Source organism: Oncorhynchus gorbuscha, linkage group LG18, assembly GCF_021184085.1.
Source record: "Oncorhynchus gorbuscha isolate QuinsamMale2020 ecotype Even-year linkage group LG18, OgorEven_v1.0, whole genome shotgun sequence".
In the NCBI taxonomy this organism is placed as follows: Eukaryota; Metazoa; Chordata; class Actinopteri; order Salmoniformes; family Salmonidae; genus Oncorhynchus; species Oncorhynchus gorbuscha.
In genome coordinates this window covers 31,569,986-31,597,654 of record NC_060190.1, presented here as the reverse complement: position 1 = coordinate 31,597,654, position 27,669 = coordinate 31,569,986, and the positions used below count along the sequence as shown (strand labels likewise).

Sequence of the window (27,669 nt, the reverse complement as noted above, 5' to 3'; positions counted from 1 at the left end):
CTGCTCACGCCTCCGCTCGTATAATTTAAGCGCCATAGAACTGTTGCTTTCTCCCTGGCTACCTACAAACCACACGATGCATGGGCCTATTTCATATTTCAATTACATTACAAGTTTAAAAAAATCAAATTTCTTGTAGAGTTCTTGTAGAGTTTTATTCTGGTACTGTAGGCTACTTTATACCAAACACTGTATTATATCAATGGACCATGGCTTAGATCTTAATAAATTCAATAACTTTTATCCATCTACTTTCAATGCGTATGCCAATCCCAATACAACACGCTGAGGATCTTTCCACAAACGCTTGCCAAATATATTAAGAGTAAAACTTTACTTCCGGACTCCAACTACCAATGAACGTGACAGGGTTGGATAATGGTTTGGTTACATCACTGGAACAAGCACATGAAAGCCAATAGACTGTCCTCTTTCCATTTGCCAAAAGTTTATAGACAGAAAATTGCTCTATGGAAATAACTTTTGAGTTATCATTATGTTATGAGAGAACAGAGACTACTTGTTCAAGCTGTTCAGAATCCTTAGAATAAGTTGTGAGAACATCTCTAGCTGAGGGCCAATTATCTAAATATTCTAGGAGGCTTGTCTTAGCTTGAGGTCTGTAACATCCTAACATTTTCTTGTCAGTGACTTAATAGTAGAAAAAAGTTTAGTTCTGTGTAATGGATCAACTTTTTTTTGAGGTGGGGTGGGTGAATTTTGGTGTACATTTCCACTTGGGCCTGTTTTTATGTGGTGGGCGCTATGTGTGGTTGTCATGCTTTGTGGTATACATCAGAGAAACCAGTCTCTTTTGGGAATATATTAAAGTCCACCCGATTGCATTGCTGGCAGGCAGCTAACCCAGCAATAGCTCCCATATGCCTACACTCTTAGAAAAAAAGGTACTATCTATAACCCTAAAGGGTTCTTTGGCTGTCCCCCTAGGAGAACCCTTTGATGAACCCCTTTTGGTTCCATATAGAACCCTCTCTACAGAGGGTTCTAGATTGAACCCAAATGTGTTCTACCTGCAACCAAAAAGGGGTTATTCCAAAGGGTTCTCATATGGGGACAGCCGAAAAACCCTTTAAGGTTATACATAGTACCTTTTTTTCTAAGAGTATATAAAAGGATATGGAGACACAATAGAACAGTTTGTTATAGGGTCTTAGCGCAGAATCATGTGAATTAAACAAAGACTGTCATTGTTCCAATATGATATCAATGGTTCAACGGAAATCATTTGTCACAAAATGTACACAGACATTTGTTAACTGTACATCCCATATTGGAACTGGACAATGTCGGAGAGTGAAATGCTGATTGTGCATATAGCTGTGTAGCAAGGGTGAGGTAGGTAGGAGTTTACATGACTTAGCAGACAAAGGCTACTGATCTTTATTTGCACACATGAATAGAGAAAGTTATAATGGATGACAGCTGGGATAATGCAGTTGACATAATCACAGATAGGGTATTGTAGAGCCATTTACCGTACTGGGGCTCCCAGACACCGTACTGCACCGTACTGGTGCTCCACTTGCTGCTGCGGTCAATGTGGCCATTTCTTTGCAGTGAAACCTCGAATATACCCCAGACAACACAGAAGAACATGGAGGCGTTTCCCAATTCACTTTGCCCTTTGTGTCTGTGAACAAAATCTTTATGTTGAATACATATAAAAAAGTAATAGGACAGTGATGTGCATTGTGATGACCTGATGAAGATGTAAGGGTTGAATATATTATCACAATAAACACATTTGAGATATTTCGTAAAATAGATTTCTTATTTGCTGATGAATACTTGGATATTTCCCCTGCACAAAGCCATTGGATGTGCCATGTGCATATGTTCTATCCCTTTGCATTGTGAGGACAATGAAAGCATGAGTAGGACAATGTGACACAATGTCACCATAGAGGCAAGGGAACATGCCACACGTCAGTGTTCTCCAGATGCCGACAGTTTCTGAGAAAAGGGTGACCCTTCTGCCAAGTCAGTTTTTGTAAGACATGGAGAACGATTCCTGACCCTCAGCCTTGCGGCCTTTTTTTGGTGAGGGAAGGGTCCCTCGCAACCTTGTGACATCTCCTCTGTGTCCCCCGATAGTGCAGTGAGGAGAGAGGAGGAGGGCGGTGACCAGGAAGGGGTTTGAGATGAAAACCACCAGTTAACGTTTCTGTTCTTTTAAAGAAATCTGCCATTTCAACATTGCCGGCCTCAACGAGTCTGCTATGGGCAGGGGTTCGGGGGAAATGGGTTGTGTTGCTTGTGGCTTTGTGATAGGGGGCTGTGTGGGGGACACAGATACCACTACAGAGTTATCCAGGGTCTTCCTCTACAGATTACCACACTGGATTTCCTTATCTCGTTGGTGGCAGCATGCAACTGATTCTTCTTGGGAAATTAAGCACAAATGAATAGGCCCATACGTGTCCTTTGGAATTTGCTTTCTCCAGAGGAGAAATGTCAGACGCAACATCAAATTGTCTATTGTTGGACAAAGTTTAATGAGGTGAAAAAAAACACTCGTGCCATTTTAGATTTTTTTTAAATTAATGAGATATATCAATTGATTCCTCGAGAATGTCACTTATGAAAATTATCATTGTGACCCCATGGACGGTCAGTTCTTCCATTGTGCCATCTATGAATTTGAGTGTGCATTTCTCCAGCTGCAGCCCTTAGCTTTGTAGCAAACCAAGAGGCTGCCGTTTATTTATTGATTTTTCATTAAGGAGTGCGCCTTTAATGTCAATACGAGCTTGGACAATTCTTGTGTTGGCTGAAAGAGTGTGTAAGATTCTGGCCCAAATAAACTCTCTTGTTCAACTTCATGTCTATGGTGGTCATGTTACTAAGATATGGGAAGTGCACAGAACAGGGGAAAAAAAGAACAATGACAAGGTAAGAGAAATGAAGAGGAAGGAAGCGTCTAAACTGTTACAACTGAAGGCCACATTGACATTTTCGCTTCCTCGTTTTCTTAACATAGGCTCGATCTTAAAAGAACAGGACCTTTAAATGTGTCAAAAGACTCAGTATGTACGGTACGATCTATAGTTTGTTTAGGGAAAATGTAAATGTTACTCTTTTGTATGCGCCATCTTGATTTAAGTTGATTTAAAAATATATTTCTTCATCCAGTGTAAAAATTGCAGCTTTAGCTCAAAAATAATTACTATGAGCATTTGTAAGCAGTTGTGACAAAGGAGGAGATGGGACATTAGTATTAAAGGTCAGTGAGTACACCAAGTTTTCAGGACGTTTTAGTGACCACCCCTACTCCCTTCTACCATGGAGAGACACCACAAGAGGAACAGAGGGGCACTGTGTTGGAATGAGAAACAGACCCCTGACTTATTCGCAATCAGCCGGCCCCTGCAGCGCAGACACACACACGCACGCACGCACACACACACACACACACACACACACACACACACACACACACACACACACACACACACACACACACACACACACACACACACACACACACACACACACACACACACACACACACACACACACACACACACACACACACACACACACACACACACACACACACAGGGCCCCCAGTTGCTGAGCTCAACATCTGTTTCTGTGCACATGGAGTTCCCCCCTCACTTACTGTGTCTCTCACTATAAGACTTCCCTGTTTCTCAGAGTTGGGAGTTGATAGAGGAGCCTTTGGACTACATGGGACTCAAGTTACAAGCTGTCATTACAGTTTGTAGGTTGGGTCCCAAGAAATCACATACTTGTAGCATATGGAACATAGGTGGTCATCTAAATATACCCACACATTGAAATATATCATTCACAATATCATAGTATCATATTTATTTCACAGTATATACTCCCAACAAAAACAGTTAATTATCCAAAGAAGACATATTGATGAATCAACTAATTCAATGAATTTGTTCGTTGGCAGACACATTGATGGAGGTAGATTCCCTTATTGAGTTATTATATAGAACATTCAGGGTGAGGGCACTGTTCCCAAGCTGCGCCCAGTACACACACAAATACACACAGAGAAAGAGAGAAACAGTGCTCCTGACTGGAGGAGAGATGAAGTAAAGAAGAGGAAGACAGACAGACAGGGCTGCAGGGGAGGTCACATGGATTACACATGTGTGATGATGTGGGTGAAAGTGAAAAAAAGGGCTGCAGGAGTTTTGGGAAGTAAAGGGGCTCTTCTGTGAATCCTACGGGAAATATTACTAGGAACTCTGCAACTGTGGTGAGAAAAAGGGCTGAGCAAAGAGAGGGGGGAATAGAGAGAGAGATAGAGTGTGGGTGGTGGGAGCAAAGAGAAAGAGAGATGGAAAGAGAGAGGTTACTAGTGGTGGAAGAACTCAGAGTCTGGAGCAATACCATAGTATTTATTTTTAGGACTGCTCTGACATAGATAGAGACAGAGAGAAAGAACGAGGGAAAAGAAAGGGGGAGGGAGGGAAAAAGAGAGGGAACGGAGAGCTGTTCCAGATGCCAGAGGAGTCTTATGACTGTATGTTCAGCGTGGCACATTGCTGCCTAGCGCTATGAGAGTCCTCGCCATATAGGGCAAAGCACTAGTCAGTTGGTGCCCGCACTTGACCCAAAACCTGACACCATGCGAGCCAGCGACATTCACAACCCCAGTCATTCATGGGGCGAAGTTCTGAGAAACACTGGGGCCAGTCTTATATGGCAAACTCCAGCTGCCACGAGTGTCATGAAATTTAACAGTGTGTGTGCTGCTATATGGGCCCGATGAAATATGGCTTGCCTATTAACATAGAGGCTTTGCCGATTCAATTTATTATGAGCCTCAATTCATTATGAAACTCAATTATGGACAATCAAGAAAACGGAAATATTGGCAGCGTTGAAAACTGAAATTATGGATAGCACTGCACATGATGACAGAAATTGATTGGATATCAATCATTCATATGAATATGTATAAAATGTGTCCAATATCAATAAAATGCAAAAAAAAGCTGTATGGAATTCCATTTAACAAATTATTCTGAGAGTAAGTCCTTTCAAGAATGGGAGGGTCAGGGAGCCAATATTCTCATGACCCACTGAACTCCTAACATTTCACAGCCTGTTTCACACTAAGAGTGAAGAGGGGCCCACCAGATACTCCAGCCTAGCACTGCTGGACACTCTAGCCTTGCAATGTGGTTCCAAATAGTTCCAAATGATGAAAACAATGCTCTTTAGCATTTTGCCATAGCTTTCCATTTCTTTATTACGAGAATAACTTCTTCTACATGGATGCAATTTCTATATTGCAATTACCTAATTGGCATTTGAGCTTACTCTTTATGTAGCATAAAAACTTGGCTTACATTACTTAAGCCCTTGGCTCATATAAGAAGCGTAGGCTGCTGACAAATGTCCTCAATCTCATGTAAAAACTGAATCCATGTAAAAGTTATTCTGAAATGAAGTAATACAGGAGTGGAAAAATAAATGTCAAAATGGAACAACGGTGTCCCTTCTCTGCCTATATCAAGCAGAGTTAGTTGTGTCAAATAAATCTATATGAAGAATGGGGGGGAAATGAAAAGCTGTAAGTGAAACTGACATCAGTGTGCTGCTATAACACCAGAGGTGGGACCAAGTCATTGTTTTACAAGTAAGTCTCAAGTCCCAAGTCAAGACAGGCAAGCCCGAGTCAAGTCTCAAGTCAAGACCGTCAAGTATCAAGTCAAGTCTCAAGTCAAGTCTCAAGTCCTAAACTTTGAGTTTTGAGTCCTAAACAAGTCATAATGTGCTCTTCACCAAATGTAATACCATTTCATATTTTTATCAAGAGTAATAGTTAGTATATTACATTTACGCAAATCATGAATGCTTTTAAAATACCTATATATTTATTACTTTCCAAATAAATGTTACATTTCCATGGAAATACATGGGTAGCCATGAGAAAGACTATCGAGGATCACTATGGGGAGCAATCTGGCGATGTAGGCTTGTACACAGTCACCCAAACTTAACACACACACACACACACACACACACACACACACACACACACACACACACACACACACACACACACACACACACACACACACACACACACACACACACACACACACACACACACACACACACACACACACACACACACACACACACACACACACACACACTCTCTCTGTGTGGTTACAGTAGGCTAATGTATGCCAATGGTTTTAGGAACAGCAGTAACATCAGGCAGGATTTAGGCTACCAATTGCCTAGCCAGTTGTAGCTCAATTTTGGGTGCAATGATCACGTTCCCGCACTGACTGACTGTGTGTCATGTTAGCCTACATGATACACTCGTAAAGTAATAAAATATATAGCTGTCGGCAATATTAGCCACGACTTACCGTTCTTTGTGCAGCTTCAAATGTCGAACAAAGTTGGAAGCTGTTATGCCTCCATCTATAATTTTCTTCCCGCATGTTTTGCAAGTTGCAATCTGTTTTTTGTTGATACAGCGTGTCTTTATATCCGAAAATACAAATTTTGGGTATAATATTTCCAAGGGCTCCATCTGAATTCACCCACCAACGTTCCTCTGCACTGCCACGCACAACTTTTTCGCAGCTGGCACAATTTGATTGGCCGCTGTCTGATTCAAACTGTAATCTGTTAAATGAATAGTTGATGTGCTGCACATTTTTTCTAATAGCATCATTTTTATTATTTGGGCTTGGGGAGGGTATCAAGTCAGATCGAGTCAAAAGGCTCAAGTCCAAGTCAAGTCACGAGTCATTGGTGTTAAAGTCAAAGTCGAGTTGCAAGTCATCATATTTGTGACTCGAGTCCAAGTCATGTGACTCGAGTCCACACCTCTGGCTAACACTATAGCTTCCTCAACTTTCCCTGTCCCCATACCGGACTCAAACCAGTGGTCTTGTGATTGCAAACAAACATGACAGTCCTTACTTGACAATGTACCAATCACTTGAAATATTGAAAATAATTCAATTCAATAGCTCCATTGGCAACATTTCAAGCTAGCTGTGAAGTGAGCTTATGGCACGTTCTTATCTCTGTTACATAAGCTCTCTAAGAACATAAACTCTCCTACTTTTGCACCTGACTGTATCTCGACTGTAATTTGCTGCTATATGAGGAGGGAGTCACTGGGTGCTTTCCAAACGGCACCATATTCCCTACATAGAGCACTTCTTTTGACCAGAGCTCTATAGGCATTTTACAAAAGTAGTCTGCTATATAGGGAATAGGGTGCCATTTGGAACACGCTCTAGTCCCAATATCGAGCACTACTTTTGTCGAGTGCCCTTAGAGCTCTGGTCAAAAGAAGTTCACAGCAACCACCATCCCCTACAGTTATCTTATGACATTCAATGCTGCAGCAGAGTACCCCTGCCCCCATCACACCTGGGTGCTACCCATGTCTCCCCCACTCATGCGCATACCCAAGACCATTTGCCAATCAATACAGCTTTATTCTTATCCACCGTTCAATTGCTGGCCTGAATGCCCTCTTGCATCCCTGAAAGACCCCCAAGCCAACACAGCAATCAATGAGGAATGCATTGAGAATTAAGGGTAAGTAAGCTGTTTTTAAATGTTCCCCCCCCCCCACTACCTCTGTCTTTTCTCTGTCTCTCCGAACCCTCTGCCCTCTGTTTAGAAGAGTGGATGAAGTCTGAATAATCTGTGGTTTGGTCACTTTATGTAGTCCCCCATCTAGTGATTCGTTCAAGATTAGCCTCATAGGCGGCAGGGTAGCATAGTGGTTAGAGCGTTGGACTTGTTACCGGAAGGTTGCAAGTTCAAACCCCTGAGCTGACAAGGTACAAATCTTTCGTTCTGCCCCTGAACAGGCAGTTAACCCAATGTTCCTAGGCTGTTATTGTAAACAACAACAATTTGTTCTTAACTAACTTGCCTAGTTAAATAAAGGTAAAATAAATGAAAAAGATTGCAAGGATGCCCAAAGTCAAATAGCACTTTAAATGCGATTTAATTATCCTGGAAAATCTATTGTCATAGCGATGCTTGTCATGGATCCAAATCCTTGTCATAGATTTCCAATGATGTAAGCGCTTGATATGCAGCACTCGTCCAGGCAGAACTTTTGTTGTTGGTCTAAACTCCACAATCACCTCCACTATAAAACGACTGGCCAGTGTAGATTTTGCACTACTACTGTACAGTAAAGAATCTTTGTACTACCAAGTGCGCATTTATTTGAAGTCAAAGTTGTAACAGCACCTTTTTTCATGTCAGCTAAACCCTACACTATAGGCCTATACTTTCCCTTTCTTTCTCCACCCCCTATACTTATGCCTTAGAGCAGTAGTTCTCAACCTGGGGTACTAGTACCCCAGGGGGTACCTGGCCTATCCACAGGGGGTACTTGGCAAGACTCATAAGAACATAGGCTGAATGATCAGTTGCACTTTGGGTAGAACAAATTGTGATTGGGGGTTTATTAACTAAAAGAGGTTGTGAATCACTTCTTTTTGAGTATCCATTTGAAATAGTGGTCATTGAATCGTGCCATAGACAATCCTATCCTCTCTCACACTCCAAATACGCCGGCCGTGATGGGCATGAGCCAGATTCACTGACATTGCCTTTCCTTTCACCAGACTCATACAGCTCCCAGCTAAGCTCAAAAAAACATCCGCAACTTTTCAAAGCCGTTTGCTTAGCACCCCTCATGCTCTTGTGTGGATGATTGCATCACAATCCAAACGGCAGGATGTGGGAGTTAGAGGCCGAGCTTCCAGTGAATACATGCAATGGAAATGCAATTCCAGCTGTAGACTCCCCAGGGAATTAGCATTGTATGAGTGTAACTACGGAATAAGGCATTTGTACAGGCATATTGTGGGTCAACATTGGGCCCCCTTTTAAAAATAAGCCATTCAAGAGCAAGATGGCTCATAGATACGTGGCTGTGACACATATACAGGAAGTTACTCACAATAATGTTATTCAGCTGTCTAGGATGGTATTTCACTCATTTTTTTAATTCCCACAATTATTAGCGTACTTAGCTGGGTATATTGAAAGAACCGGTGCTCCCCCTTGTGGCTGAAACATAAATCCCCAGCTCATTTGGAAAGGATATTGAACAGTAGCCTACTTCGACAAAGATATCACTGAAAAGAGACCGCTATAGGCTCATACAGCTACAGTGATCATTTGGTTGGTAACCTCTTTTGTCCTTAAGCTATTGCACATGAGCTTGGAGAGGAAGTGACATTATCACTGACATTCCACAGATATCAGTAGTCCTTTCGCAACAGAGTATACCGTAAGGTCTAACTTGTATAGCAGGACCCTTTTCTTTTTATTGTAATGATGGACTAAGTACTTCACACTAGAGAAGAAGTCAATTAGTCAAGGCCCAGAAGAGGGATGAAAATAAAGTCACATACAATACTTAAGCAATAAGGCCCGAGGGGTTGTGGTATATGGCCAATATACCACGGCTAAGCGCTGTTCTTTAGCGCGACGAAACAGTGCCTGGACACAGCCCTTAGCCGTGGTGTATTGGTCATATGTCACAAACCCCCAAGGTGCCTTATTGCTATTACAAACTGGTTACCAAAGTAATTAAAGCAGTTAAAATAAATGTATTTTACCCGTGGTATACCACAGCTGTCAACCAATCAGCACTCAGGGCTCAAACCAGCCAGTTTAAGTGTTCAATAAGAAACCCCTCACCCAAATAAATGGTCCCCTTCAGCTGTATATAATTACATGAAGGGCAAAGAGCTAAAGCAAGCCACAAGCAAGTGAGTTAAAAGAAATTCCATACATTTTTCAGTTAAGGGTTCTAGATCTCTGAAATCTGTCACTTGTGGTTGTACCTGAGACAGGAATTGGACAGAGGACACATTGTGTACACAAAATGTCAGACAAATCATTACATTACAGGCTGGTGTATTCAACATTTATTTGTCATTTTAAAAACAGTTTGGGACAATCAACATATAAATACATCTCTCCCACACACAAAATAGGCTGTGCACAGCACCAGACAACACATGCACTCACACACGTGTGCACTCTTTACACACACACTCCTTCACTCAACCCAGGCCCCTGAATAGGATCTCAAAATGTGCAATCACAACAAATGAACAAAAACATTATTAAACTGCATAATCCAGTCTCCTCAAGTAGTCCTCAACAACAGGCAGAACTTCCATCACTCTGGGGTATTCACTAAGAACCAACTAGAAGCAAACAGGCCAAAACGGGGAGGGACCTACCTGAACTTGTCCAATAAGAGATTCCCGTTTCCATTGCCAAACTTTTTGCTTCAGTTTGCACTAATGAATACACACCTGAACACGTTAAAAAACCACATTCACCCTGCCCGGGTCGCATATCATATCAAATACTTAATTTGTGATGGGGAAGCAATACACATGTAAAAGAAGGGTACATATTTAGAAATTAAGGCTTGGGATAAACACAAGGATAAATATGTCCACTGGCCACTAAAGTATGTTTAGGGTAGCTGAGATTGGCAAAATAAAATATCAGTTTGTAAGGACTGGGGATGAATCAAATGAGTTCAAAAAAATCTGTTAAGTCCCTCTTCTGGTCAGTGATTCTGTCTTTCATTCTTTCTATGGATGGGGATGTAAAACGAACAACATGGGAGACACAGCAGTCAAAGTTCCTTTCCATATTGAGGGAGATTTTTCAGATTCTTAGTGTTTTTTTTGCCATGTTAGGAAGCGTGAGTCAGTTTGTAGTCACTTCCCCTTTCCAGATAGGCCCCTCCGGAGACTGATGAACAGGCTGGTTTGCTCGTGTCAAACACTCCACTAAGATGCTTTGCCCAGTTCAATCTTCTTCTGGATGGCTTTTGCAGAGTGGTATATCAATGAATCAATGAGTCCAGCCACTGGGAAAAAGATACAAGACACAGTATATAAAATGACACATCTCTGACACACATACAGTAGAACCACTGTCCATATGGTTAATTCCAACAAATGAAAAACATTACCTCCAATACTGCATGGTACCTCCAAACTGAGAAAGCCATCACTAATTATAAACTAGATTAAATTATATTGAAGATGTAGTGAGTGAAAAATGTTTTTTCTATGTGAACTGTATTTGTAAAATGGGAAAGTTAAAACATCTGTGTACACTATCCCAGAAATAACAATTAAAAAAACATTTAATAATGAAATAAGCTTTATGCAACATCTTTAGCAAACCCATTACACCCCTTTGTTTGTCTGAATGCAGAGGTGCCCACCTGTAAAAACACCCCCTATGATGGCACACACTCCTGTGAGAAAATGAGTGAATGATCTGAAAAAAGAGCAAACGTGTTAGATATAACACACATCTTATTATTTAAATAGGCTACACAATGACAATGCTTACAGTTGAAGTCGGAAGTTTACATACACTTATGAGTCATTAAAACAAATTGATCAACCACTCCACCAATTTATTGTTATCAAACTATAGTTTTGGCCAGTTAGGACATCTACTTTGTGCACAACACAAGTCATTTTTCCAACAATGGATTACAGACAGATTATTTCACTTATCATTCACTGTATCACAATTCCAGTGGGTCAGAAGTTTACATACACTAAGTTGACTGTGTCTTTAAAACAGCTTGGAAAATTCCAGAAAATGATGTCATTGCTTTAGAAGCTTCTGATAGGCTAATTGACATCATTTGAATCAATTGGAGGTGTACCTGTGGATGTATTTCAAGGCCTGCTTTCAAACTCAGTGCCTCTTTGCTTGACATCATGGAAAATCTAAAGAAATCAGCCAAGACCTCAACATTTTTTGTAGATCTCCCCAAGTCTGGTTCATCCTTGGGAGGAATTTCCAAATGCCTGAAGGTACCACATTCATCTGTACAAACAATAGTTTGCAAGTATAAACACCATGGGACCACGCAGCCGTCATACCTCTCAGGAAGGAGATGCTTCTGTCTCCTAGAGATGAATGTACTTTGGTGCGAAAAACAGCAAAGGACCTTGTGAAGATGCTGGAGGAAACAGATGCAAAATGATCTATATCCACAGCAAAACGAATCCCATATCGACATAACATGAAAGGCCGCTCAGCAAGGAAGAAGCCACTGCTCCAAAACCACTATAAAAAAGCGAGACTACGGTATGCAACTGCACATGGGGACAAAGATCGTACTTTTTGGCAAAATGTCCTCTGGTCTGATGAAACAAAAATCGAACTGTTTGGCCATAATGACCATCGTTATGTTTGGAGGAGAAAGGGGGAGGCTTGCAAGCCGAAGAACACATCCCATCCGTGAAGCACGGGGGTGGCAGCATCATGTTTTGGGGGTTCCTTGCTGCAGGAGGGCCTGGTGCACTTCACAAAAGAGATGGCTTCATGAGGGAGGAAAATTATGTGGATATATTGAAGCAACATCTCAAAACATCAGTGACTCCTCCGGCGCCGACAGCTATAGCCGCATCACTTTCCAGGGAAACTATGCAGTATTTTGTTTTTTGTGTGTTATTTCTTAAAATGCTACCCCAGAAAATCTTAGGTTTCATTACATACAGTCGGGAGGTACTATTGGATATGAGAGCAATTTCAACTCACCAACATTACGACCAGGAATACGACGTTCCCGAAGTGGATCCTCTGTTTGGCCTACCACCCAGGACAATTGATCGGATCCCAGCCAGCGACCCAAAACAACGACGCCGTAGAAGGGGCAGACGGAGCGGTCTTCTGGTCAGGCTCCGTAGACGGGCACATCGCGCACTGCCCCCGAGCATACTACTCGCCAGTCTCCAGTCTCTTGACAATAAGGTAGACGAAATCCGAACAAGAGTTGCCTTCCAGAGAGACAGAGCTTGTAAGGTTCTTTGTTTCATGGAAACATGGCTCACTCGAGACATGCTATTTGAGTCGGTACAGCCACCTGGTTTCTTCACGCATTGCGCTGACAGAAACAAGCAACTCTCTGGTTAGAAGAAGGGCGGGCGTGTCTGCCTTATGATTAACGAGACGTGGTGCAATCATAACAACATACAGGAACCGAAGTACTTTTGTTCACCTGACTTAGAATTCCTCACAATGCCGACCGCATTATCTACCAAGAGAATTCTATTCGCTCATAACCACAGTCGTGTATATTCCCCCCAAGCAGACACATCGATGGCCCTGAAAGGACTTCATTCGACTATGAAAACAACATATCCTAAGGCTGCATTTATTGTAGCTGGGGATTTTAACAAGGCTAATCTGAAAACAAGGCTCCCCAAATTCTATCAGCATATTGATTGTGCTACCAGGGCTGGCAAAACCCTAAATCACTGTTATTCTAACTTCCGCGACGCATATAAAGCCCCCCCCTTTGGAAAATCTGACCACGACTCCATTTTGTTGCTCCCAGCCTATAGACAGAATCTAAAACAAGCAGCACTGGCGCTCAGGTCTGTCCAACGCTGGTCCGACCAATCGGATTCCATGCTTCAAGATTGCTTCGATCACGTGGACTGGGACATGTTCCGCATAACGTCGAACAACAACATTGAGGAATACGCTGATTCGGTGAGTGAGTTTATTAGCAAGTGCATCGGTGATGTTGTACCCACAGCGTCTATTAAAGCATTCCCTGACCAGAAACCGTGGATTGATGGCAGCATTTGCGCAAAACTGAAAGCACGAACCACTGCTTTTAATCAGGGCAAGGTGACCGGAAACATGACCAAATACAAACAGTGTAGCTATTCCCTCCGCAAGGCATTCAAACAAGCTAAGCGTCAGTATAGAGACAAAGTGGAGTCGCAATTACACGGCTCAGACACAAGAGGAATGTGGCAGGGTCTATAGTCAATCACGGACTACAAAAGAAAAACCATCCCCGTCGCGGACCACGATGCCTTGCTCTCAGACAGACTAAACAACTTTTTTGCTCGCTTTGAGGACAATACAGTGCCACTGACATGGCGCGCTACCAAAACCTGCGGGCTTCTCCTTCAGTGTAGCCAACGTGTGAAAAACATTTAAACGTGTTAACCCTCGCAAGGTTGCAGGCCCAGACGGCATCCCCGGCCACGTCCTCAGAGCATGCGCAGACCAGCTGGCTGGTGTGTTTACAGACATATTCAATCAATCCTTATCCCAGTCTGCTGTTCCCACATGCTACAAGAGGGCCACCATTGTTCCTGTTCCCAAGAAAGCTAAGATAACTGAGCTAAATGACTACCGCCCTGTAGCACTCACTTCCGTCATCATGAAGTGCTTTGAGAGACTAGTCAAGGACCTCCACCCTACCTGACACCCTAGACCCACTCCAATTTGCTTACTGCCCCAATAGGTCCACAGACAATGCAATCGCCATCACACTGCACTAGCCCATCTGGACAAGAGGAATATGTAAGAATGCTGTGTAAGAATGCTGTTCATTGATTACAGCTCAGCATTTAATACTATAGTACCCTCCAAACTCGTCATTAAGCTCGAGACCCTGGGTCCCAACCCCGCCCTGTGCAGCTGGGTCCTACACTTCCTGACGGGCCACCCCAGAGGGTGAGGGTAGGTAACATCTCCACTCCACTGATCCTCAACACTGGGTCCCCACAAGGGTGCGTTCCCAGCCCTCTCCTGTTCACCCACGACGGCGTGGCCTTGCACACCTCCAACTCAATCATCAAGTTTTAAGACGACACTACAGTGGTAGGCTTGATTACCAACAACGATGAGACGTCCTACAGGGAGGAGGTGAGGGCCCTCGGAGTGTGGTGTCAGGAAAATAACCTCACACTCAATGTCAACAAAACAAAGGAGCTGATCGTGGACTTCAGGAAACAGCTGAGGGAGCAGCCCCCTATCTACATTGACGGGACAGTAGTGGAGAGGGTGGAAAGATGTAAGTTCCTCGGCGTACACATCACGGACAAACTGAAATGGTCCACCCACACAGACAGCGTGGTGAAGGAGCAGCAGTGCCTCTTCAACCTCAGGAGGCTGAAGAAATTTGGCTTGTCACCAAAAACCCTGACAAACTTTTACAGATGCACAATCTAGAGCATCCTGTCGGGCTGTATCACCGCCTGGTATGGCAGCTGCTCCGCCCATGACAATAAGGCTCTCCAGAAGGTAGTGAGGTCTGCACAACCCATCTCCGGGTGCAAACTACCTGCCCTCCAGGACACCTACAACACTCTGTCACAGGAAGGCCAAAAAGATCAAGGACAACAACCACCCAAGCCACTGCCTGTTCACCCCGCTATCATCCAGAAGGTGAGGTCAGTCCAGATGCATCAAAGCGGGGCACTGAAACAGCTTCCATCTCAAGGCCATCAGACTGTTAAACAGCCATCACTAACATTGAATGGCTGCTGCAAACATACTGACTCAACTCTAGCCACTTTAATAATGGATAAATTGATGTAATCAATATATCACTAGCCACTTTATAATGCTTACATACCCTACATTACTCATCTCATATGTATGTACTGTACACTATACCTATACCATGTACTGCATCTTGCCATCTTGATGTAATTATTGTATCACTATCCACTTTAAACAATGGCACTTTATATGTTTTCATACCCTACATTATTCATCTCATATGTATATACTGTACTCTATACCATCTTGCCGATGCCGTTCGGGCATCACTCATTCATATTTTTATGTACATATTCGTATTCATTCCTTTACACTTGTGTATAAGGTGGTAGTTGTGAAATTGTTAAGTTATATTACTTGTTAGATATTACTGCATGGTCGGAACTAGAAGCACAAGCATTTCGCTACAAAGTTGTGGCAAAATGGCTTAAGTACAATGGTGTCAAGGTATTAGTGGCCATCACAAAGCCCTGACCTCAATCCTATAGAAAATGTGTGGGCAGAACTGAAAAAGCATGTGCGAGCAAAGAGGCCAACAAACCGGACTCAGTTACACCAGCTCTGTCAGGAGGAATGGGCCGAAATTCACCCAACTTATTGTGGAAGGATACCCGAAATGTTTGACCCAAGTTAAACAGTTTGAAGGCAATGCTACCAAATACTAATTGAGTGCATGTAAACTTCTGACCCACTGGGAATGTGATGTAAGAAATAAAAGCTTAAATAAATAATTATCTACTATTATTCTGACATTTCACATTCTTAAAATAAAGTGGTGATCCTAACTGACTTAAGATAGGGAATTTTTAAGAGAATGTGAAGAATTGTGAAAAACTGAGTTTAAATGTATTTGGCTAAGGTGTATGTAAACTTCTGACTTCAACTGTATATGGATTTACAATTTTGTTTTAAGCTACCTACCGCTGTTTCTCTGTGAATTTCACCATCATGGGGGAGAGTTCATATAATACAAACACCCCAGGTAGGCCCTGGTCTCCGATCAGCCCATTGGCTACTTTCTCATGTCGGGTCACAGAGAATTGGTTTGTTTTAACCACCTGTAAGACACAAGCAATACAAAAGACTTCCCTGTTTGTCCATGAAGCCTAAGTACCTTTCTTAGCATGCATAAACAGTCATGCACAGGGAAATATACAACAATTAATTCCCTTAATTTATTTTATAGCTATATCACATTTAAATTAACTCCATCAAATAGCTCAAATGTGTTGGTACGGTCAATAACTACCCACCCGAGTTCATTTCACAGCTGTCATGTCTAATGTATACTCACCTCTCCATCCCATTTCACATAGATGGTTGGGACAATCTTCACAAAGTATTGATACATCATGGATGCTGGAATAAAACAAGTGATTGTTTTGTAATGTGTAGCAGCAGAGCTCATGTAGTCTGCAGAAATGCAACATTTCACTCAGCATGAACGCAGGGTGGAGCTATAGATTGACACCACATAATTAGCAGGCTACACACCAATGAGCATTCTGAGTCTTTTTGGTGAGCAGGATCTTTTTGCTCTGTTCACCTAAAAGAGCCATTCACTTGGCTCACAAAAAACTCTACCCACACACATTGACTCGGTACTGGTACCCCCTGTATATAGCCTCGTTATTGTTATTGAGTTACTTTAAAAACAACTTTTTTAGTAAATATCTTCTTAAAAAACGGCATTGTTGGTTAAGGGCTTGTAAGTAAACATTTCACGGTAAGGACTACTGTTGTATTCGGCGCATGTGACAAATACATTTTGATAAAAAAACATTTTTTTTTAAATTTAAAATAAATAAAAAAATCAGTCAAGAATGACCATCTTCAGAGAATGTTAGTATAACTTATCTCGAGATAATCGATGCCTGGGGCTCAAAATTGCAGTATATCCTTTCACAGATGTGATTCGGTTCTCGACGTTCACAAAAGGGATCATTTCTATCGGGTCAACCCATCAAGTGACCGGAAGTTATTTATTTTATACTGACTCGGATCTTTTCAACTCGTCCAGTCTGAAGAACGAATCTGTTGACTAACTTCGTTCATTTGAGTCAGTAATGCCCAGAGCACGGTGGACCCCTACCGTCGAACGATGAACACACCCCCCACCCCCGAAATAGTCATAATTCTACAAGCCTCTCGTTCACCATTAGGGGTTTATTGGAGCGGTCATTTGTGACACTTGTAGAAGCGTGCTTTAAACAAATGTACATTTGTTGAATGCTTAGCTTACAAATACGACTATTTATTGGTACATTTGAAACGGAGATCTAGTTTGGCCGCAAAAGGACTAGATCGTGAATGACTCTTGGCGAAATGCATTATTGCTTGACTGCCGTGAGTGTGATTCATTCGCGAAATGAAGGAATTACAAACGATTCGTTCTCGAGTTTGTTAAGCAGAGTCTGTGTATGTTATGGTTCTTCAAAGCTGTGTCCATCATAATATTCAATAGTCAACTCCATTCATTTTTGCACCATGCTATCAACTATCTATTCCAGGTCGCAGTTATAAAATGAGAACTTGTTCTCAACTAGCCTACCTGGATAAATAAAGGTAAAATACATTTGACAAAATCTGTTCTCTATGCTGCCTGCAGCATTATCTATTTTTTCCTGCGCACATATGACAGAGTTGTTGGTCGGAACGCGTTTGAATCCTGCTGTACAATTCATTGCAGCTAGCAGGTCAAAGGAACGGACTAAAATGACCGACTCACTCAGAAAAACGAATCGTTCACGAACTGATCTTTGTCTCCACTGCGTTGGTTTCGCAATCCTCTCAAGTAATGGCCGCCTGTTAGTACAGCATTCCAAACTACCTCGTCTCATCGAAAAGGGGTTTCTTCTCTAGTGACCGATAACTCACATTACGCAAAAAACCAAGGTAAGTGCTGCTTAGAGTGAATAATAGTGATGATAGAAAAATATATGTAGTCGGGCGTTAACTATCTTTTCAAATGTCTTCAAGGCCTGACCTAGGTGACATGCAAACCAGTTAGCTAGCCAAAACGCAGCTAGCTAGCTGGGTAAACAGAAGCTCGAGATAAAGGGTGGACAATGTTCGTGACATTAGCTACATATCAATCTGTTTTCGGTGGCAAATGTCTGTCTTGTGCAAATAACGTTGATAGTTTAGCTAGCTAACTCCGCGAGCTTAACTTGCCGTTTAAGCTTAGCCACTGGTGTAGTCTTACGACGTAGCAAGCTAGCTACAAACGCCTAGCTAGCGCAACTGATTCATGAACCTGCCATGCATTTTGATGGTTGTGCTTTCTTTCAATACAGATGCCAGTGGCAGTAGGACCGTATGGCCAGCAACAGCCAGCCTGCATTGACAGAATTAAAATGGGATTCATGATGGGCTTCGCTGTTGGGATGGCAGCTGGTGCCATGTTTGGAACCTTTTCCTGTCTAAGGTTAGTTAAGTTAACCCAACGTCTAGCTATCTATCTATTACAAGTAATCCTACACTGAAATGCAATACACTTTGTAAGAATACAATAGTGTGTTTGGGCATCATATTTCTTTACATGATTTTGTCGCAGGCATCCACACTGTATATTGTGGTTTGTTCAATAGAACTATTGTTTTTTCATTTTGTTCAAATGCTGTATTTTTTCTTCCCTCAGGGTTGGCATGAGAGGCAGAGAGCTGATGGGAGGAGTTGGGAAGACAATGATGCAGAGTGGAGGCACATTTGGTACATTTATGTCCATTGGGATGGGCATCCGCTGCTGAGACCACCTACCATACTTAATGAAAATGACATAGTGGGACTTTTGTCATAACTCATTCCCATGTCACACTTTGTCCCAGAACGATGGAGAAATGTCAATAAATGCTGTGATTTCAATTGCTGGTAGTAGGCCAAATGTTTGGTGTGGGGCTTTTGATAAATGGGATGACTAACCTTGTGGTGCTGCAACATCTGTACCATCCAAAGGATTGACGATACCAGGGTAGTCTCTCCCAAAGGACAGATGCTTGATAAAGTGAGTCATGTTGATCTGTAGGACAACACAAATAAGTGCTCACGTGTATGGAGAACTTTGCCTGGGCAAGACAAGATTTGTCAAATGTACTTACGTTGTCTAGTCCAAAACTCTGCAGATCATGAACTGAAAATAATTTGAGACAAGATGTTAGTAATGCTGTGATCTGATAGCATCATCAGTTATGTTCTGGCAGTTATGAGGGCTTACTACTCAATCTACGACTCTCCCATTACAAGTTATAATTGTTGAGCCCTCTGAAATGTGATCTAGATTACTGCTTGTACCACCTCCAATAAAGATCAAACCAACAATCACATGCTGGTTATTCAAAAGGACTGTTTTAAACCACAAGTTAGAAGCAGCTTTGGTTGTCTTCGCTAGGCTTTAATTTAATAACAGGGTTAATTCTGACTGACAACCTCTTCATAAACAAAGTTTGATATTTGACTGGATCAATTTAGAAGGGAGGGATGTGGCCTGAGTGCCAGTCTGTTTGTGCTCTTACGCCAACTCGTTGTCATGACAAGGACAGCAAGGGAGTAGAGAAGAGCACAAACGGATCTGGGACCAGGGTAAGGTGGGGACGTTTACTACAAAAATAAAAGCTACAAAAAGATGGACTTACTTTCCACAGCGTGCACTGCAGAAAGAAGAGAGAAGAGTCACTATATGACGCATGTTGGGCTACATAGAAAAAGAGGCTGGCCAAAGGCAATATGCCTCTGAAGGGGGTTCATCACATCTGGTATTTCATATATGGCCAAATTCTTATCAAAAAGGGATTCTTGTCTCTTATTTCTGCCTTTAAGCAGACATGGACAGTAGTACTAGTCTAGTAAATAAAATCAGCATTGAGCTGGTGAATCCTTCTGCTCTATACTTTCTGTACATGATGTTTATGACAAAAGAAACCTTTCAATGCCTCCAAGCAAGTTGAGAGTATAGTACTTTGGGCCTACAACTTCATCTGGTTATGTACCATGCTACTCTATTAGCAATTCTTGAGAAATAAGTTATTAGGGTAAATGAAATTACAACAGTGCCTCAATGACAAATATGCCTGTATTGTCACACAGTTACATCAGGAATAATATTTATAGTAACGACTTCTGTTATTATGCCCGCTTCCACAGTTGGAGTGCAATTCAGACTTCTGTCAAGCCGAGTAACATGATTTAATTTGTAAAATCCATTGCAATAAATGTTTTGCAATCAGTATGCCAAACAAATTAATACATTTCACATTCATTTTTATCCAGAGTGTAAGTGTCAATGCAAAATAACTTGATTAGTATGTTAGTGTTATCAGTAGGCAACAACGATAAAGCAAGTGAGTCAATTATCCATTTACAGTCAAAACGTTACGTTTATATGTAGAAAAAAAGAGCTATTTAGTTTGACACATTTTCACCTCTGCCATAAAGATCAGATGTTTTCATGAGAAAAAAAAGAGCTAAAATGAATTACTGAGATTGCAGCGGATCCTATTAGGAAAGAACGGAAGAAGTCTAGCATAAGACAACGAAAGGAACGATGAAAAAGAAAAACATGCACCATTTACAAAAGGATTTACTGTAAAGATTAGTTATGGATGCACTAGAAATGCCTACTGGCATAGTGACTTGCAAGTGAACTTACCGGTTAACATTGGTCTTTCCTTGCTATCGTCTGAGAATGTGCTAGGGGCAAACTACACTACAAAAGGGTCTGTACCTGGTCTGAGACAGACTGTTTTAATAAATCACAAGGTGTTTCTGGTAGCAAGTAAGCAATTTTTCGATTTCCAACCCAAATCAGTCTGCTACCCATTTGTCTTTATGCAATTCAGAGGATTGACTTTCTGTCATGGGTAAAATAATTCTTATTTTCCTTGGATAATTGATATAAGACCAAGGTACCAACCCATTTCGAGGCAGCCCAATTCAGATCAGTATGAATGCACAAATCTGATCAAATTTGTGGACAGTCAGAAAAAAAGATTGGATACAGAAAGAAAATCAGATTTGGGTTGTTCACACTTAGGATAGTAAAATGTACGTCTTACCATGAACATGGGACTGCTGGAAACTCTTTCCAGGGGCAAAGTGGAAATTTCCTGCCACCTAACAAAAAAACAAAGAGTTTAAAAGAAAGACAGACAATGAACGCAATATTTACATATTGAAAATGTATATAAATGCATTAAAGCACCTCACAAAATATAACTTCCAGTTACAGTACACTTCCATCCCTAATTCTTTTTAAATAACCACACAGAATTATGCTCCCAAAAAGTGATGATTCATTTGTTGTTGTTTCTAACAAATCATGTTGTTTCTAACCTGACCATTTGAAGACCAGGCAATGGTTTAAACACTGTCAGCCATTAAATAAAACATCCCCTTTTGGAGTGTAAATCAGAGTGCGAGTACTGACTATTCTTTTGATTATGAACTTAGCCAAATTATCCGTTGAAGACTAGTTACCTTGTTGACCTCCAGAAAGCCGTAGATCTGGCAGCCCTCGTTTTTCTGCTCCTGCATCTTTTGGCTGAAGCCCTCCCTCTTGCACTGCTCAATGGTGTCGGGGTTCTTGAAGGCCCAACCCCGCCTGCGATAGGCTTCTCGTACATCATCGCAGGTGTTACAGCACCTACAAGAAAAGCACAGGAAATATGTCAATGTCATATTAACATTTTGGACAATAGATAATCTCATTCATTCATGGTCTATGTTCTGAAAAATATATAAGGTCTTAAAAAGGTGGGGGGGGGGGGGCAGTCATATTTTAAAATAAAACCTCAAATACATTGTAGCAAGTCCAATTTCACAGTCAAGGGATTTTAGTTATGAAATTGACAGAGAAATCCCCCTTTCCATCATGGGAAGATGGTGTAGTAGATGCACTCTATGTTCTGTAATGCCTTGGAAGGCATTCATGTCTTGGAAACTCACTTCAAATCTTCCATCTCTGCTCCGTAGCAGCTTTCACAGCGCTCAGGATCTAGCTTACTGGGGTCAAAAATGTCACCTTCCTCTTGTCCCAAATCTACATGAGGTGACAAAACAAATTCCATGACCCAGTGAAAAACATTAACTATTTAATACAATTCATACAGCTTTAGATTTCCCCATGAGGGAGAACCGCACTGCTCTCCAAGGTATAGAATGCTCTTCAAGAAATATAATGACATTGCAAGCTAATTAACAAGATGGTTACCGTGCTTCTCTGCCTCTGTAGTGACAGGATTGCTCTCCTTGTCGAGTCTTTGCTTGAACAGGTTGTGTTCCACATCCAACTGCTGCTCTCCAGCAACATCCATGGCATCAATGCTTAGATCTGAAGGACAAGGTGGTGTTACAAATGGCATACTTCAACTGTGGCAATTACCCTATAGCTTCATGTACATCTGTGCAATTACCCTAAAGAGATTACCGAAGATTTTAAGTTGAAGTAGGCCTAACGTTATGCATTCAGATAAAATGTCATATTTTGTTCCTGGTCCTTGTTTATAATATCATATAAACAAGCACATATAGGGGTTAATTGTGCACATGTAAGTTAATGTGATGATGCATGCTAGGTCTGAACACAAGTCTTTTTCTAAAGTTACTTACAGGCACATGGCATGTTAGGAAATATCACATCAATGTTGATTTTCAGTTTGTCTCCTCGTGATGTGTCCACAAACAATTCAGGATGGACCTGGGTTGGCAGAACGATATAAATTTTTGCAAGTCATAAAACAGTGTACTTAAAGTGTGGACCGGGCCCAATAGCTGGAGTTCCAAAGAATTGTGGGTAAAATTATGACAGATGGCTTAATAAGAAAAACACAACATTTGTTATATTCTAATCATCCTCAAATAGGCCAGTAATTGTATTTTAGCACTATACCCACCATTGAAATGTTTACTATTCCCAGTTGCCCAGGTGGCAATGGAGTGGAAATTAACTGTCTGATTAATCAGTCTATAATACACAATTAATTGTTATATACAGCCTGAAACATTGAAGTGCAAAATCATGTAAATGTTCCTTACAATCCAGAATGTTGAATATATAGGTATTTTTTATGTACTCTGACAGTTGTCTGTGTGGCTTGTCCTGCAGCCACCCTACATTTTTTTTTATACAACATATCCACATGAAAGTATTGTTTACACTACTTTTTAGAGAGCTGGTAGGTATATGGTTCTGTTGGCTTGTATTTCCAGTGTGTATTTTAAATCTACTGACACAACCGATGTAAACACAACCGAATTACATTCCCTCACATTCAGCTGGCAGTGGCAAACCTACCAGCTCTTTAAAAAGTTGGGTAAGCAATACTTTCCTTACTCTACCAGTTGCACAGACAACCAGTAAAGTTCAAATGTAATTTTATTCAACTTTCTGGCTTGTAAGGAACATTTAAACAATTTTGCACTCCAATGTTTCAGGCTGTACATACCAATTAATCATGCATTAGAGCCTGATTAATCAGACCAAAATTTTACTTGATATTTAATTAGGCATTTTTTTAAATCGCAAAGGGCTTGGCTGAAAGTTTGAATACCACTGTCTGTCTTAAGAGTTTACAAACTAGAATAAGTGTGACATGCAAAGCTTGAACCTAAACAGAGTAGCTAGCTAGATATTTAGTTCCCTGTTCTCCTAGCCGACTAAACTCAACGATTTACAATGGAGTTGAGTGGCGACTAGTGTAAAAGCAAGCTATTCTTTGGGTGCTGAAATATGCTTTTGATAAAAACATTATTTTATGCGATGTTGGAACTCCAGTCCGCTCTCACAATTCGCCGCTCAACTCCATTGTTTTCCTAGTTGCCTGTTCTCCTGTAGAGAATCATTCAGTGTGGTCCACACAGAGCTAGCCTCTTTTATGAATTATTATTTTACCCCCTTTTTTCTCCCAAATTTCATAGTATCCAATTGGTAGTTTTACAGTCCTGTCCCATCACTGCAACTCCTGTACAGAGGCGAAGGTAGAGAGCCGTGCATCCTCCGAAACACAACTCAACCATGCTGCACTGTTTCTTGACACAATGCCCGCTTAATCCGGAAGCCAACCGCACCAATGTGTCGGAGGAAGCGCCGTACAACTGGCGACCGTGTCAGTGTGCATTGCGCCCGGTCTGCCAGGAACATCCATGCTGGCCAAACCCTCCCTTAACCCGGATGACTCTGTGCGCCACCCCATGGTTCTCCCGGTCGTGTTCCGGCTGCGACAGAGCCTGAACTCGAACCAGGTTCTCTAGTGGCACAGCTAGCACTGAGATGCACTGCGCCACTCGGGAGGCCCTAGAGCTAGCTTCTTAACCACATACCTGGCTGGCATACCTACACTAGTGTACCTAGGGAAGGACTGCCCGTTCCATGATCTCGCCATCACGGTTGACAACTCCATTGTGTCCTCCTCCCAGAGCGCTAAGAACCTTGGCGTGATCCTGGACAACAAACTGTCGTTCTCAACTAACATCAAGGCGGTGGCCCGTTCCTGTAGGTTCATGCTCTACAACATCCGCAGAGTACGACCCTGCCTCACACAGGAAGCGGCGCAGGTCCTAATCCAGGCACTTGTCATCTCCCGTCTGGATTACTGCAACTCGCTGTTGGCTGGGCTCCCTGCCTGTGCCATTAAACCCCTACAACTCATCCAGAACGCCGCAGCCCGTCTAGTGTTCAACCTTCCCAAGTTCTCTCACGTCACCCCGCTCCTCCGCTCTCTCCACTGGCTTCCAGTTGAAGCTCGCATCCGCTACAAGACCATGGTGCTTGCCTACGGAGCTGTGAGGGGAACGGCACCTCAGTACCTCCAGGCTCTGATCAGGCCCTACACCCAAATAAGGGCACTGCGTTCATCCACCTCTGGCCTGCTCGCCTCCCTACCACTGAGGAAGTACAGTTCCTGCTCAGCTCAGTCAAAACTGTTCGCTGCTCTGGCTCCCCAATGGTGGAACAAACTCCCTCACGACGCCAGGACAGCGGAGTCAATCACCACCTTCCGGGGACACCTGAAACCCCACCTCTTTAAGGAATACCTAGGATAGGATAAAGTAATCCTTCTCACCCCCCCCCCCCCTTAAAATATTTAGATGCACTATTGTAAAGTGGTTGTTCCACTGGATGTCATAAGGTGAATGCACCAATTTGTAAGTCGCTCTGGATAAGAGCGTCTGCTAAATGACTTAAATGTAATGTTAAATGTACCTGACTATTTTCAGAAAGAAATCACATGAACTCACCTCCTTAGTGAGATAATACTGCAACTCTGAGAAGAACAGGATCAACATGATGAGACCACTTATGATGGTGACTGTAAAAGGCGTAAAGACAAAAAGGCATGTCAGAATATCACCAAATCCCATAGATTTTTAGCAAACTATTGTAGCTAGTCATCCGTTTCCCCCCCAGATGTAGAAACACTTAACATAAGGTCTATGCTTCATGTAGGCTTACCCTGTTGTGACGTTTTGATAACCATGTAAATCTCTCTCCGACATGGTGAATTTTATCAAGATATTCGGCTCTATTTGGAAAAAATATAAAAAATAATCCAGATTGGAAAATGCTAGTTAGCATCAAAACAAATCACTGCAAGCTCCTGCACATCATCTTTAGCTTGCACCTTTGCTAAGAGATAAATGTAAAGAAATGTAGCCAATGTATGAATTACTACATTTAGCTAACATTAGATATTTAATCCAGAGATTTTTACCGTTGTCTCAATTCGGCAGTCTCCTCTAGATCATCATGTCATTTGTAGTTCTTAATGAATACCACATTAGCAGCTAATTTGTGTTTCATTTGTTGTGGGTACAGGCAAATAAATGGATAAGTCACCATGTCTGAGAGAGTTACACGGTTATCAAAATGTCACGCCAGGATAAACATACATGAAACACAGACCTTATTAAATGGTTCTAGAATCCCCTATGGTAAAAATTAATGGTGGAAAAACGATTGTAACCATTTCCCTGTTTGACCGCTAGGTTTGATGGGTATTACACTCATACTATGGTACTCTATAGTCCAAGGACCTTACATGTTCTGTTTAGAAGCGAATTGGCTCTGGCAGAAAAAAACAGCCAATACTACCATACAGACATGAATCGATTCTCAACTACGGTACGGTTCTAGAAACGTATAAAGCCCTCACATAAAAATAATTTCACAAATGCTAAATATACACTTACTGTACGCTGTTTTAACAGTTGCAGCTGACAGTATTTTTCAGTGACAACACGTTTGTGGCATCTTCTTCCGTTTACACACAGGTGTTCGGAGACATAGCTAGCTAATTTGTACGCCTCTGCCTTGTCGGTTTTCCGTAAACAAGCGCTCTAAACATGAAAATAAGGCTGTGTGGGAACCCTAACAATAAAATGTGTAGTAATGTAAGATTGTTTCTTGGTGATATGAAAAGGTGCATTCCTTTCGTTTCCAAAAACCGTACCGCAAGCGATGCGTTTTAACGTTCAGAACGAGCATCGGGGCTCTTAACAAAAGTTCGCCGGCCAGAAGATAATATCGTCAATATAGGCGCTCAAGGTAGTTAGCATCTATGAATGGGTTATGCTACTGCTAGCAATTGGGGATAATATTAGTGTTATGCTTGTAACTAGAACTCTGCACAAAAATACTCACCTGTAGCTCCGCCGCATGTTTTAATTCGGAAATCCTCAAGCGTTTTCGGATATGCATCAAATTGTTTCAGTTTATTTAGTGTGTCCATCTTCTTTCATACCATCGGCTGAAAGAATTCCTGACACATCAGTCCTCGACATTCACTTCCGGTACACAAGGCGTGCATGCGTAAGGAGCCAATCAGCGTTGACCGCATAAGGGTCAGTATATGAATTTACTTGACTACAATTTGGGAGTTTTGTATAAACTAGCAGAATTAAAGGCGCTTCATTGTCAATCTGATGTCTGCATTGGCCATGCAGTATTTACAGCAGAAGGCAGGGCATTCATACTTATTGCTCTTTGCAGAGCTGTTGTGAAGGAAGTTGTCTAGGAAGGGAGTTAGTTTATACACAGGGCCGGTCCTTGCCGTTCTACCGCCATTGGCGAGACCAAAAATGACACCCCGCAAAACTAGAATAGTTCCAGTAAGCAAAATGACGTTGAAAAGACGTCTAAAATACGAATTTTCCAGATTTTGAAGTTAGGTTAAATTTAGGTTCTGAATGAAAGGGGGAAAGTTTTTTTCCCGTATGTTTAAAATGTTTATTTTCCAAGGACGTTGAAAAGGCATTTTCCGGACATTGAAAAATATGTATTTTCCTGATGTTGAA

General features: G+C 41.8%; 2 protein-coding genes across 3 annotated transcripts; one reads left to right on the top strand and one right to left on the bottom strand.

Moving 5' to 3' along the window:
• Positions 1 to 9,935: 9,935 nt before the first annotated feature.
• ergic3 (ERGIC and golgi 3) lies at positions 9,936 to 27,370 on the bottom strand. 2 transcript variants are annotated; one of them, XM_046310996.1, is made up of 14 exons: positions 27,017 to 27,370; positions 25,615 to 25,685; positions 22,987 to 23,074; positions 22,589 to 22,708; positions 22,324 to 22,417; positions 21,856 to 22,021; positions 21,435 to 21,492; positions 20,016 to 20,030; positions 19,482 to 19,513; positions 19,306 to 19,402; positions 16,679 to 16,743; positions 16,306 to 16,442; positions 11,279 to 11,334; positions 9,936 to 10,915 (listed from the first exon to the last, which is right to left on the bottom strand). In XM_046310996.1, the coding sequence occupies exons 1-14, from the start codon at positions 27,102 to 27,104 to the stop codon at positions 10,836 to 10,838; spliced, it is 1,167 nt and encodes a 388-aa protein (XP_046166952.1). In that variant the 5' UTR covers positions 27,105 to 27,370; the 3' UTR covers positions 9,936 to 10,835. The 2 variants fall into 2 exon arrangements, with proteins under 2 accessions (XP_046166952.1, XP_046166953.1); XM_046310997.1 differs by lacking the exon at positions 20,016 to 20,030 and having other exon boundaries at positions 27,017 to 27,369.
• Positions 18,121 to 19,248, top strand: romo1 (reactive oxygen species modulator 1). The gene is made up of 3 exons (XM_046310998.1): positions 18,121 to 18,279; positions 18,681 to 18,811; positions 19,025 to 19,248. Exons 2-3 carry the CDS (start codon positions 18,681 to 18,683, stop codon positions 19,131 to 19,133), a joined length of 240 nt encoding a protein of 79 aa, XP_046166954.1. The 5' UTR covers positions 18,121 to 18,279; the 3' UTR covers positions 19,134 to 19,248.
• Positions 27,371 to 27,669: the final 299 nt, after the last annotated feature.